The sequence below is a fragment of the Malaclemys terrapin genome, chromosome 6 (assembly GCF_027887155.1).
Source record: "Malaclemys terrapin pileata isolate rMalTer1 chromosome 6, rMalTer1.hap1, whole genome shotgun sequence".
Taxonomy (NCBI): domain Eukaryota; kingdom Metazoa; phylum Chordata; order Testudines; family Emydidae; genus Malaclemys; species Malaclemys terrapin.
In genome coordinates this window covers 105406445-105421698 of record NC_071510.1, presented here as the reverse complement: position 1 = coordinate 105421698, position 15254 = coordinate 105406445, and the positions used below count along the sequence as shown (strand labels likewise).

Here is a 15254-nt window from a genome sequence, read left to right as displayed (position 1 = left end):
TAAAATCTATCTTTTGTAGTTAATAAACTTGTTTTTGTTTTAATCTAAACCAGTGAGCTTTGACTGGAGTGCTTGGCGAAAATCTCTGCTTGGTTATCACAAGTGTGTATGTTCTTTTCACATTGAGGGAGAGGCAGACTGGGTATTAAACCCATATACTGGCCAGATTTGACCAGCGCAGGACAGTACTGCTCTGGGGTCCCATGCTGGGAAGCTGGTGGTTAGAGAGCCTGCATGTAACTGGAGCTGGGCGTGTCCCTACCTGTATAAATGCTGGTGAAAGTGCAGGCTGGAGGTCTTTACAGCTTGTCACAGCAGTACAATGCGAGAGGGAGCCCAGGCTGGTGGGTCAGGTGGCTCAGTGATACCCAATTCCAGGTGGCACCCCGGGGGGAACCCGTCACACATGCTACCAATATAAGGTTCAATATTACAAACACTCCCAGCACAGAATGCTCATATGTGAAGTGTTAACAGGTAAAAGCAACTGGGAGAGTTTGGCCCAAATTTTCTTCCGGTATAAATTAACACAGCTCTATTGACTTCAAGGGAGGGGCACCAATTTATACCAGCAGAAAATTTTGTCTTTTATCCCCTGTGACTTGAATAGAGATAATTGTCTTAGCATATGTGCAACATGCCTCAGGTGGCACAGGACCAGGATTCATCGCCAAATTTGGTCCACTGGTTGGATCATTAGCTTCCCCAGCCAAGGCTAGGTACTGACAGGGAGCGTGATGTGAATGCTGATCCACCATTCAGCTGCTTATTTTATACTATAATGCCTTTAGAGCTCATATAATAATCCTGTAAAGCTTGCAGGGTTTGATACAATTTATATTTCTTTTAATTAGTGCTTGAGGTGCCAGATTGTCAACTCTATCCTTTATGCAAAGAACAGAGGCAACGTGGGCAATGGCTGTAAACTTCCCCCACAATGCTTCAGCAATCTGCTTCAACCATCTTCTGAGGAACAACCCCTAGTGATGGAGTGAGCGCACCAATTCATTTCACAGAGACCCCGGAACGGCTATGTGGGGGTCATTTACTACTGTCCTTCATCACGTATGAACCCGGTGAAAGATTCTGTAAACCATTTTCCAGTGCCTTGTTGGTTTTCATTAAAACTACCATTGTTATTTTGTCATAGAGTTTAATGCCTGAAGGGTATGTGCCATTGGCAGATAGTAGGAGGGACCAAGGTGCACTGGTGCTCAAGGTCCCTGCAATGGAAAGGAAATGATTAAGTGAGGTATACCCAGATAGTCCTGGCAAGTGACCTGCACTCACACAACTGCAAAGGAAGGTGAAAAACCCCCAAGGTCACTGCAAATCTAACTTGGGAAAAATTCTTTTCTGACTTTGCATATGATGATCAGTTAGCATCTGAGCAAGAACTATCCAGGAAAGCACCTGAGTGAGAGAATGCTCAATGCCACCTCAGAACCTTGGCCAAGACTGTCCAATGCCCCGTCTCCAGCCATCCCTGATGCTTCTGACGAAGGAGATAAAGAAAACCCTTCCAGAATACATTAGAGGATGGGGAGAAATCCCTTTGTTTTACCATACTTTGTTTTTTTCTTTCTATATTCTACCAGCATCTACAAGTTTAGTTCAACTGTGAATTTAAAAAAGGTAGTTTTTTAGTATTTTAGCAGTTAAAAAACAACACACAACTCTTCTATGCAATCAAAGTGTCCAGTCAATATTGTAATGTTTCTCAAAGTGCAGGGGTTGCCACTTAGACCCCTGGATTGTTTACTCTAGCGTCTCAGCATTCATTGTTTACCAAAAATGAAAGTCTCTAACTTTGTATTTCTGTTGTAGCAATATAAAACAGACTGTATGAAATCATGCAGATAAGGTTTCTTTCATTGAGCTGTCACTATTAAATTGGACAGCAATTTCAATGGCAAATTTCTTTTCCTCACAGTGAAACAAATGCCCATGGAAAACTTCATTTTTCCAGTTGGCTGTAAGGTGAAGAACAAGTACCATCAATAGCATCTGCTGTAGATCCAGCACTTTGCATACACATTAAAATTACATAAAATCACTCAAGAATGTGTGTGATTTAAAACACACCTCTACTCCAATATAACGCAACATGATATAACATGGAACAGGAGAAGGACCTAGGGGTTCTTGTAGACTGGAGGATGACTATGAGTCGACAATGTGACGTGGCGGTGAAAAAAGCCAATGCGGTCTTGGGATGCATTAGGCGAGGGATATCTAGTAGGGATAAGGAGGTGCTGCTTCCGTTGTATAAGGCGCTGGTGAGACCTCATTTGGAGTACTGTGTGCAGTTCTGGTCTCCCATGTTTAAAAAAGATGAACTCAAATTGGAACGGGTGCAGAGAAGGGCCACTAGGATGATCAGAGGAATGGAAAACCTGTCGTATGAAAAGAGACTAGAGGAGCTCGGGTTGTTTAGTCTGACGAAACGAAGGCTGAGGGGGGATATGATTGCTCTCTTTAAATATATCAGAGGGATAAATACAAGGGAGGGAGAGGAATTATTCCAGCTTAGTACTAATGTGGACACGAGAACGAATGGATATAAACTGGCCGTGGGGAAGTTTAGGCTTGAAATTAGACGAAGGTTTCTGACCGTCAGAGGGGTGAAATATTGGAACGGCCTTCCGAGGGAAACGGTGGGGGCGAGGGACCTGTCTGGTTTTAAGATTAAGTTAGATAAGTTTATGGAGGGAATGGTTTAATGGTAAAACATATTAGCTGAGGAATACAGAGTTATGGAAGGTAAATAGTATAATGGCTAACAAGGGTCAGGCTGGTGACTCTTGCCTACATGCTCGGGGTCTTGCTGATCGCCATATTTGGGGTCGGGAAGGAATTTTCCTCCAGGGTAGATTGGCTGAGGCCCTGGAGGTTTTTCGCCTTCCTCCGCAGCATGGGGCAGGGATCGCTAGCAGGAGGGTTCTCTGCCAATTGAAGTCACTAAAACACAGGATTTGGGGACTTCATCAGCAGAATCAAGGGAAGGGTAGGGACGGTTTTGTGGCCTGCAGCATGCAGGGGGTCACACCAGATGATCATAATGGTCCCTTCTGACCTTAAAGTCTATGAGTCTATGAATTCGGATATAACGTGGTAAAGCAGTGCTCCAGGGGGGCTGCGCACTCCGGCGGATCAAAGCAAGTTCGATATAACATAGTAAAATTTTTTTGGCTTCTGAGGACAGCGTTACATTGGAGTAGAGGTGTACTAAATTTTTTTAAGTCAAAAGATTTGTACCCAAGAAAGAAATAAGTGTCCTAAACACCCGTTAAGTACTTCTATTGCAACTAACAACAACATTCTCAAGAATCTCCACAGGGAAGATAAAGTAACTTTTTGTTACAGTGCAAAATATTGGCTTAGAGCTGAACAGCTAGAAGGAAGAGAGAAAGCTTTACCTTGGCAGAGTGCTCCATGGTGACGACCACTTTGGTTTGTGCACTAGACACCAAGTCCATAGCACCACCCATTCCTTTCACCATCTTACCCTAAAACAGCATTTGGAAAAGGAGAGTCAAATGTCTTGATATATTTACTACAAAAGGAACCAGTTTAAAATTAGATGAACATTTTGCTGCACTGAGATGAAATCATTTCAGAAACACAAGTTTTCTATGCAAAAAAAAAAAAAAAAAAAAACACCCCGCACCGTATATCGTTATCATTGCCATTGAACAAGGTTGTAAAGAAACATGCAGCCAGTTATATTCTGCTGCCCCATGCTAAGAATCAACTGCACTAATCTAATGTGGTTAGGAAGAAAATCATGAATCAGAACACACGGTCAATGTCATCTTTGGTGTAACTCAACTGAAGACAAAGTAGATGGGCTCCAATTCAGCAAAGGACTTAAGCCAGTGGTGAGCAACCTGCGGCCCATCAGGATAAGCTGATTGCAGGCCGCGAGACATTTTGCGGACGTTGACCGTCCACAGGAACAGCCCCCCACAGCTCCCAGTGGCTGCGGTTCACCGTTCCCAGCCAATGGGAGCTGCAGGAAGTGGGGGGCTGCAGGGACGTGCTAGAAGTTTCTTTTTCTTTTGGCAGAAGAAAATTTTGTTGGCTAAAAATTAGCAACAAGAAGATCTGTGCTTGTGCTGATTTGAAAACCATGGGTTTAGCACCATGCCAGCTCAAGCTGCTGTCTCTATTTCACACCAGAACTCTTGTTATGTTGTTTTGGAAATAGGTAAATAAATAAATATGGATCAATATTGATTTCTCTTTGTTCCTCAGCCATGCAATGTTTCCTACTTTTATGATCTGCATTATTCCTTTTAAAGTGTAACAAATTCATAGGCCAGAAGAGACCATGGTGATCATCTAGTCTGTGACTCAGGCCAAAATAATTCCTAGATGGTATCTTTTAGAAAAACAGCCAATCTTGATCTAAAAATTGTCAGTGATGGAGAATCAACCACAACCCTCGGTAAATTGTTCCAATGGTTTATTCCTTTCACTATTAAAAATTTACATTCCCAGTCTGAATTTGTCTAGCTTCACCTTGCAGGCATTGGATCATGATATACCTTCCCTGATAGATTGTAGAACCCATTATTAAATATTTGTTCCCCATGTAGATACTTATAAACTGTAATCAAGTCACCCCTTAATCTTCTCTTTCTTGTGCTAAATACATTGAGCTCCTAGAGTTATCATTAAAAGGCATGTTTTCTAATCCTTTAATCGTTCTCACGGCTCTTCTCTGAACCCTCTCCAATTAACCAACATCCTTCTTGAACTGTGGGCACTAGAACTGGACACAGTATTCCAGCAGTGGTCGTACCAGTGCCAAATACAGAGGTAAAATATCTTCTTTACTCCTACTCAAGATTCACGTTTACGCATTCCAGGGTCACATTAGCTCTTTTGGTCACAGCAACATACTGGGAGCTCATGTTCAGCTGATTACCCACCAGGACCCCTAATCTTTTTCAGAATCACTCTTTTCCAGAATAGAGTCCCTCATCCTGTAAGAATGGCCTACATTCTTTGTTCTTAAATGTATACATTTAACCACATTAAAACATACATTGTTTACTTTTTCCCAGTTAACCAAGGGATCCAGATTGCTCTGAATCAGTGACCTGTCCTCTTCATTATTTACAACACCCCCAATTTGTGTGTCACTTGCAAACTTTATCAGAGATGATTTTATGTTTTCTTCCAAATCATTGACAAAAACGTTAAATAGCCCAGGGCAAAGAACCAATTTGTGTAGGACCCCACTGGAAACAGACCCACTTGATTATGACTCTCCATTTGCAATTACATTGTTAGCTGGTTTTTAATCCATTTAAAATTGTGCCATGTTAATTTCATATTGTTCTAGCTTTTAAAAATCAAAATGTTGTGCAGTACCAAGTCAAACACCTTCCAGAAGTCTTAATATATTACGTCAACACTATTACCTTCATCAACGAAACTTGTAATCTCAAAAAAAAAAAAAAAAAAAAATTCAAATTAGTTTGACAGGATCTAGTTTTCCATAAATCCATGCTGATTTGCATGAATTCCTTTACCCTCCTTTAGTTCTTTATTAATCGAGTCCCATATCAGCAGCTCCGTTATCTTAGAATCATAGAATATCAGGGTTGGAAGGGACCTGAGGAGGTCATCTAGTCCAACCCCCTGCTCAAAGCAAGACCAATTCCCAACTAAATCATTCCAGCCAGGGCTTTGTCAAGCCGGGCCTTAAAAACCTCCAAGGAAGGAGATTCCACCACCTCCCTAGGTAAAGCATTCCAGTGCTTCACCACCCTCCTAGTGAAATAGTGTTTCCTAATATCCAACCTAGACCTCCCTCATTGCAACTTGAGACCATTGCTCCTTGTTCTGTCATCTGCCACAACTGAGAACAGCTGAGCTCCATCCTCTTTGGAATCCCCCTTCAGGTAGTTGAAAGCTGCTATCAAATCCCCCCCTCATTCTTCTCTTCTGGAGACTAAACAATCCCAGTTCCCTCAGCCTCTCCTCATAAGTCATGTGCTCCAGACCCCTAATCATTTTTGATGCCCTCCGCTGGATTCTTTCCAATATTTCCACATCCTTCTTGTAGTGTGGGGCCCAAAACTGGACACAGTACTCCAGATGAGGCCTCACCAGTGACGCATAAAGGGGAACGATCACATCCCTCGATCTGCTGGCAATGCCCCTACGTATACAGCCCAAAATGCCATTAGCCTTCTTGGCAACAAGAGCACACTGTTGACTCATATCCAGCTTCTCATCCACTGTGACCCCTAGGTCCTTTTCTGCAGAACTGCTTCCTAGCCATTCGGTCCCTAGTCTATAGCAGTGCATAGGTTTCTTCCGTCCTAAGTGCAGGACTCTGCACTTGTCCTTGTTGAACCTCATCAGGTTTCTTTTGGCCCAATCCTCCAATTTGTCTAGGTCCCTCTGTATCTGATCCCTACCCTCCAGCGTATCTACCATGCCTCCCAGTTTAGTGTTATCTGCCAACTTGCTGAGAGTGCAGTCCACACCATCCTCCAGATCATTAATAAAGATATTAAACAAAACCGGCCCCAGGACCGACCCTTGGGGCACTCCGCTTGAAACCGGCTGCCAACTAGACATGGAGCCATTGATCACTACCCGTTGAGCCCGATGATCTAGCCAGCTTTCTATCCACCTTACAGTCCATTCATCCAGCCCATACTTCTTTAACTTGGCAGCAAGAATACTGTGGGAGACCGTATCAAAAGCCCAGGATCTAGGTCATGTTGACAAACCTATAATTAACATGGTCATTCCATTTACCCTTTCTAAAAACTGGTACATTCACTTTCTTCCAGTCTTCTGGAACTTCCCCAGTGCTCCAAGACTTCTTGAAAATCAACATTACTGTTCCAGCAAGCTCCTGAACAAGCTCTTTTAGACCTCTCAGATGAAAGTTATCTGGAGCTGCTGATTTTAAAATGTCTAACTTTAGAGGCTTCTGTTTACATTGTCCTGAGATACTAGTGGAAGAAAAGATTATTACCATCACCATATGATGAGCCTATATAATCTGTTTTCCCCCAAATATATAACTGCACACAATGCTGTATTGGATATAAAGTGCTTGTGGAGTATATTTAGCTATGGTTTTCTGTGTGCTGCATCATTAAATTAAATTAAATGGCTTGTCAATTTCTGCCTACCTGAGTGCTGTGGGTAAGACTGTCAGGCAAGTTGAAAGTAAGGGTCTAATGAAGTGAGAAGAGACTGCTTTCTGTCATGAAGGTTTTATCATTGTTCTTCCTTTGATTGGCTGTTTTCTTTAATCGAAAATAAGTAATCCTTACTGAAATACGTGTTTTTCTTTTTGTATATAGAAAACATAACAGTGTTAGGCCAAGCAACCTGGAAAGAGACATACATATGGGGAACTTCCAAATGTAAAACTTTTCCTCGATAATTCTTTCTTTTCCATTTATTTCCTGCTGTCCCATATTTCAATAAGGCAACACAGTGCATAACTATGATCCATGACATAAAGCATACAATGTATCAGATCATACCAAAAAAATTCCATTATAAATTTGGCCAGCAACTTCAGTGGAAATTTCTTTACCACAGAGAAACAAATATCCATGGAAAATGGCATTTTTCTGCTTTTTTTCCCAAGGTGAAAAACAACTGCCAACTGTCAAAGCTCTTTCTTCCTACATTAAATCACTTAAAATATGTTCATTGGCCATATTAATAATTTGTATTAAATCAAGAGATTTCCATTCAAATGTAAATAACTTACTAGCACTTGATTATGATTAGCATCTTTAGTAATTATAAGAAACATTTTGAACCCTCTCCAAAATAAAGATAAAAAAATAACTTGGGAGACTTTGCTTTAATGAGTATCAACGTTTACCTTGGGTGAGCACTTCTCTGTGTCAGCCACTCAGATTTATGCACTGGACACTAACTGACAGCACTACCCAAACTTTTCCTTGGAAACCCGGAAATACAGAGTTCTGCAGAGGCTGAACTGTCTTCTCAGCAACCTTGCACGACTCTTATCTAGGGCATGGTGTAGGGATAGCTAAAGATGTGGCATTATTTCCTCATTAACCCTGGTTGAGTTATCATGGATTATGCCAACCTAGTCATTAACATGCTCCCATGATGATCTTGAGGCCCTCTTATAGGGGCCCTGGGTGGTTTTGCTTCCTTTATCAGAGGGGTAGCCATGTTAGTCTTAAAGGTGTCACAGGACTCTCTGTTGCTTTTTACGGATCCAGACTAACAGATTTATTGGAGCATAAACTTTCGTGCATGCATCCGACGAAGTGGGCATTCACTCACGAAAGTTTATGCTCTAATACATATGTTAGTCTTAAAGGTGCCACAGGACTCTCTCTTGCTTTTTGCTTCCTTTAGTTATCTGGAGAGCCATGTAGACTAGGACTCAGTGAGAAAGGGTGCTGATGGTGCACTATGGCAAGTCTGCAGCTGAAGATATTCTCCTTTATGGCCCGGCAGGAGGATATTGCATCCCTCCATGTAAGCTTTTGGCCCCTTGCATCAAGTCTTCACTGCTAATGGGATGCTCTATTTTATCAATGGTGCATCTGGGGATTTCTTTCCTTGCCTTCATTCACCAGTTTAAGGGCTTGATCCAGCTTAATGTTTAAATTGCATTTTGAGAAGCATATGTTGCCTAAGGACCATATACTGCCCTCGATCCATGTGCAGAACTCCTATTGAGTGGCTTTTCCCCACACATTAGTCATGTGGGAAGGGGAAGAGCAATTGTATTCTAAAGAGGCGGAATAGAAACTGGTTGAAAAAATCATCATACAGCTATTTGAAGTTGGTATGTGCTCTACAAGGGAAATAACTTCATATTACTAAAATTGAACATCGCTACTTGGGCCAGAAAAATGTTGCTGCCAATAGGAGTGTGGAAATCAAGTTGTGAATTTCCTCTCTCTGTGGTCCCTACTAGTGTCAGATGGCGTCATGCCAGTCTGTATGTGCAAAGTAGGGTTAAGGGCTCCCAAAACCATGATTTCTCAGAAAGTCACTTTTGTTCCTTTATGCTGAAAATGGGCCCTCAGACCAAAGGCAAACAAGCAAATCTTGGTCTGTTCTAAATGAAAACAGAGCTCTAGGTCCCCAGTTATACCTCCTACTATCACTGCACATTTACAAGGGATTTCTGTTACTTTTAAAGCTCAATGCTAGATTTAATTGCAGTCAACATATACCAGATTGTTCGTTAAATGATTTGAGTGCCTTGTGCGCAAAATGAAGCCTGTCTTAAAAATAAATATTTACTCTTCCTGGAAACTGCCTGCAACAGCAGCCAACAGTTACATGAAATTTCTGCTAAAAGCTAATTAGGGCGGATAGCAGTGGGCATGGAAGGAGGCATTGGGTTGAGAGGCAGAACTACACTGTTTCACTTAACAGAAGTTAGAATTAATTTCTATCTAATTTTCTCTTAAATAGGATAAAATGCAGTACGTACAATAGGTCACTCTCTGCAACTTGATTAAACACTCTTAATAGAAACGTTGTAATTAAATAACCTGGTCTCGTACGTATAGAGACCAACTGCTTTAGTCAACTCCTTGGAAAAACCAAAATTATTTTAAAATTGGCAACAGATAGAAATACACCCTAAAGGTTATTATACCCCCCTCCCCTACAAGCTTGTACAGGATTCAGGGTTTGTACTTTTTTGGGTGCTGTTTTTCTTTAAATGAGCATTGTAAGCTTCTAAGTACATTAATGGAACTTGTTTGGGAATCCAGAGGAAAGATTCATTTTAGTGCACTGGTTCAAATCCTCCCTAACCCCATGCATTATAATAAGAACACTATCAATCAGAGTTGGGATTAGGAGGAAAGTTTTTCAAATCAGCTCTGCGCCTTCCCTAAACTAGGAATACTTACAAAAGTTGGGGTAGGAAGAGGCTTACTGTTGCTTTGCTTCTCCTTTGTGCCAGCATAACTGCTACAAAAAGTGCACAGGGATGGAATGAATTCTCCCTTCCTCCTGCCTCCTTTTCAGCAGTTCAGGCTGAATTCAAAGATACCTTGGGAAGACACGGACACTGTACAGATACTGTAAAGATGCCCTGCATTTTTTGCTCCCTCTGAGGTTCACGGTGGCTTGCAGCTACCCAAAGAGGCTTTCTAAGAACACCTACATGGTACAGAGCAGAATCCTGTGCCAGTCATAGGAATAAAGAATACTCCAGAGGGATCCAATGGAAAGACCTGGGGTAAAGGGGTTATTAAGCAAATGAAGGAAAAGCTTTAATAATTCCCTGTGTGATCAAGAAATGAGGGTTTAAGTGAACACACACCATAAGAGGAAACTGAGACCAATTCCTTAGTCCAGGCTCACTGCTAGTCATATGCCTCAAGTTTAAGCACATTGTAAGTGGTTTATCACCATAGGTGCTGGAACTAGGAACGCTGGGCGTGCGCTTGCATCCCCTGGTTTTGGTTTGAAGTGGTTTCCATCATTTACAGTGTTTACAGTTTAGTTTAATGGCTGTCAGCACCCCCATATAAAAATTGTTCCAGCACCTCTGCTTATCACATCAGTCAGCAGGACACTATCAGGGTATATTAAATCGATATGAGTCTGCCTTTCCTTCGTCAACTAGTGATGAGAAACCATATGCTTCACTCTGTCTTCTGGATTAATAAAAGGGTTGCTTCAGAAACTCTTGCACGCCGTTATGAATGCTGTTACTTTGAAGCCGTATCAGCTAAACCACAGTGTTCACACCATCTCCACATAATGATGCATGTAGCTATCAAATAACCAGAGTGACTGATTTAACTACTTAGTAGTGTCTACAGTTCAAGTTGACCTTTTAAGTGACTGTCTGGAAAGATCTTGAACAAATGGCCTAGGATGGGGAAAGAAATGGGAATTGGGCATTAATGCAGATTAATTTCCAAGAGTCAGATGTTTCCTTCGCCTTCATGGCATGGAGCTAAGGAAAACCTCATAAAACCAACCAGATGAAGAGGAGAAGAGTCAGCATGACTCCCCTATCTTCCTGAAGGAAAGAGATCCTGGTTTGGACTCAGCTGGCCTAGTGGGACATGTTGGATGGGACAGGGGAGGGGCAGAAATGGGAATCAGTTGTTATTTCCAGCCTCCTTGCTAAACAAAGAGGTTAGATCTTGCAGAAAATTGTGAATGAGGGTAATGGTGATTGGACTAACATAACTCCACTATGGTGCTCTCTCTGCTGGGAGGCTCGGGGCCACAAGGAATGAGGCTTGTGGCGCACTCAAAAGGTGAACTTGAAACCTGTGCGGAGAGTTTTCTGCTCTGCCTGTCTACTCAGTGAGCCTCAGTGGTACTCATAAATCACCAACCTACATTAGCCCTGGAGGCCCCTACATCTTCCATAAAGCTGCTATCACGACTCGTGTATGCGAAGGATTCAAGTGAGACGCACAGCATGTGTAAAGAGATAATCTGAGCCGAATACAACAAGGAACAATAAGAAAATATAATCTGCATTACATGTTTTTGTAGGATTTGAAAAAAAAAAATCAGTATATCAGCAAACTCCAGGGAAGCCCTGAATTACAATTATAAAGAAAAGATCTCAGAGGATCCAGAATGTTTTGTAAAGAAAATAAGTATGTGCCTATATAAATAGTGTAAGTATAACATTACACATCAATATACTCTGCTCACAAGGGAAACTATGCTTACAGTAGCTTACTTCCAAAAAGGAAAGTCACTCTTCTTCCAGTATTTTATTTTCCATTTCTCCAATGGAGAAAAGATTTTACTGGATAGAGCTTGAAGATGAATTGCTCTAGAATATACTTGCTCTCATTTTTTTCAGTGACTGCAGGGCCTCAAATGGCACAATTACAGAATTATTGTAATTATATTGCCATCTCTGACAGCTAGATTAGATTTTACTCAGAGAGACTAACTGAAGGAACATTAGCAAGGAATACTAGGAAGTCATTAATGGTATTTTTGTGGCAGTTGAGTGGGTGAAAGAAATAATGCAGAAGCAAACAGTTAAAGTCCTTAAATGCAATAATTGTATATGTACTATTAGATATACACATGGCAAAGATTTTTTAAAAAGCTGAGGTCTAAATTCAATTTCTAGATACATATTTAGCCATTGAATAGGTGGCCTGATTTTCAAAAATGCTAAACACCGTTTCCCACTGAACTTCCACGACAAAATATGGAATTAAAAGACAATGGATATAATTTTCAAAAGAGCCTTTCAATGGGATTTAGACACTTCTGAAAATGGGATTTAGGCTCCTAAGTAATTTATGAACTTTTGAAAATTTCACCAAATATCTTTTTCCTAAAATTTAGTATGCTTAAAAATTACTGTGCTGGGGATGTTAAATATTTATTTTCTAGAACAGAGAAGTAATTTAAAATATGATATATGCCTAAAGGAAAGTTAGTCAATGTTTATGAAGTTATTTTTCCATAAAACTAATTCAAAATGACTGTTGGCACTGAATTAAAACTGCAAAGTGAAATTCAAATGAATGCACTGAAAGTGCATCTCAAGAGCTACAGTACTTAAACCAATCTCTTAAAAGCTGTGCAGCACTCAAATGCACGCACTCTATGAAGATGTAAATTACTATGATAGGGCTAGAGAGCATCAAGTTAAGCTTTCCATTTAGCTGTACATGGCCCTACCAAAATGTAGTGCATGTTGTGCAGTGATTATTAAATGTTAATTCCAAGAACTGCATACATAACGTTCATGCTCACCCAGTGATTATGGCTCCACAGTTAAGGTTGCAAGTGCCATTCCATTCTAGGACTAACCCAGGGATCAAGGATTTTTTGACATATCTTCTGGTCTTTGAAATAGGCAGTGAATATTTTTAGTCTGAAAAAGCTGCCCATTGTAGGAAGCTGTGCAAGTCAGATTTCTCATTTTCCCCAATAAAAAAGTCTAGGAGAGCACCCATAACTATCCTGTTTATGAGCCCTATACTCCCTCTACGCTATGAGGTGTGGAGAAGAGCAAATCAAAATAAAATAGGACAGAAAAGCCTCACATGCAGTGGAAAGAGAAATGGAGCTAACGCAACATGCTCTACTCTTCCTTTCACCCTGCAGTAGCCACTTTATGGCAGTAATTATGTGCTATAAGGGCTCTGCAGGATTTCCAGGTGTGTATTTGTTGGGAGTGAGGCAGATGGAACTAGAAAGCTGATCTATATTACATGCTTCACTTAGAAAGCAGATGTCTGCAAGTAAGTTAATGCTGTTGCCTATAATTTAAATAATGTCATCACTTGGAAACTGTAGAACTCAGATAAGCGTGAGAATCCAGGTAACTGCAGGTTCCCCAGTCTTGAGTTAACAGATCTACTACCCCCAACATATTTTCTACTACATGCCTAATTTGTTTCCATGCAATCTGGGGTAGCTGCTCAAAATGCACTGGGAATTAGCAGCACAGCTCCCATGGACATTCAGAGATGTACAAATCCAATAAATTTACTTAGCGTGAATATTTTCTGTTTATATAGCACTTAGTTGCTTAATTTGCAGCAGTAGGCAATCATTCCATTACCTACAATAATGATGAAAAAAGAAGTATGCTTCTCATAGAATGTCTTGCATCTTAATGTATAATTTGGAAGCAAGAAATAAATGTGCAATGTTTGATATTCACAGACGGTGGTGGTTAAGATCGGTATAACTATGGATTTTTCACACCCCTGAGTGATGTAGTTATACCAACATAGGTCTGTATTTTAGACCTGGCCTAAGTAACTGTATGATGACTTTTCTTGTATGCTCGTAGTGGTATGGACACATATTGAAAATTAAGTCAGTTCCTGCCCTGGAAGCTTACAATCTAAGCTCCTGATCCTACAAAGATCTGAGCAGTCCTGGTAAAGGCAGTGGGACTACATACATGCTTAAAGTGAAACATGTGCATAAGTCATTGCACGTTCAGGACCTAAGAGACAAACATGGAGAAACTACAACCTACTGGGAAATCCAAAGGAGGGATTCCCTTTATATTATTTTTTTCTATTGTTTACTATTAGTGTATCAGCTCACTCAAGGTCTCATCCAAAGCCCACTGAAATAAATAGGAGTCTCTCCACTGACTTGAATTAGCTTTGGGTCAGGTGCAAACGTAACAGCTATGTTGTTTTTCGAACGCACTGAAGACCAGATTTTCAACTGGTCTCAAAAAAGGATCCTCACTGAAAGCTGTTCACAAATGTTATTTAAGACTGGGTGAAAAATTACCACTTAACGTATAGCATTACTTTCCTAATGTCCTAGGTTATACTGACCTCTACAGATAGCCAATTAAAATAAAATGTTATTAAATTGGAACTGACCTTCTTCCTAGCTTCCCTGCAAAGTTAATCTTCGGTAAGGGTCAATACTTTTGTACTCTGGTTTTCTTTTCATTAGATGGATTTCATTATTAACCCTTTCATCTGGTCATTCCTGAGGCTGCTCCAAGTTAGATCTGGGATTCGATGTACAGCATTAAGATTTTAGGCTGATATTTCTAAAATTCCAAGCCAATTTTTTCCAAGCGTGACTCATTTTTAGGTGCCTTAGCTGTTGGGTGCCCAACTTGAAACCCCATTGACAAGCCTGATTTTCAAAATGTGCACTCAGCTTTCTGAAAATCAGGCTCCTTTCCGGTGTCTCAAGTTGGGAACCTAAAAATGGAGGCATCCAAAATCGCTAGTCACTTTTGAAAACTTCAATCCAAATATTTCAGATTAAAATCAGTTTTTAAAAAATGAAAGTGACTTTTGATATTGTTCTGATTTTTATTACAACCCCAACCTGCCTTGTCAACTACATCAACGCTGTCACAAGCAGGAGGGGACAGGGACAAGAAGCTCTGCAACATTCTTTGCTATTGCTCCATAAAAAGGAGCAATGTGCATTCCCCCACAGCATCTGTGTCTGAGGGCAGCATGTGTCTAAGAGGCCGAAGGTCCGACCCACCACTAAGATGGCTGAGCATGCCACCTTAGAGCCATGGAGGGTCCCTGGGTGCATTAGTCAGGCCTCCTCCCTAGTGCTCAAGGGAGTACAAGGTTTGTATCTTGGCCTGCTTTTGTGCAGGGGGAGTCCAGAGAATAAAAGGTTCTTTATGCCTTTTCCCTACCACGTACACCTGCACAAGATAGCTTGGAATTGCCTACAGCTTGTGAAGCACTTTTGGATCTTTGGGAGTGAAAGGTGCTATGAGCACAATTGAAAATGAATAGCTATTGTGT

At 40.9% G+C, this 15254-nt stretch overlaps 1 protein-coding gene across 1 annotated transcript in view; it reads right to left on the bottom strand.

The window, feature by feature from the left end:
- The window catches only part of OXCT1 (3-oxoacid CoA-transferase 1), a 128537-nt gene that overhangs the window by 21752 nt on the left and 91531 nt on the right, over nt 1-15254 (bottom strand). The window contains exon 14 of the mRNA XM_054031401.1: nt 3420-3509. Within this exon, the coding sequence (XP_053887376.1) occupies nt 3420-3509 (90 nt within the window). The remainder of the gene's footprint in view (nt 1-3419; nt 3510-15254) is intronic.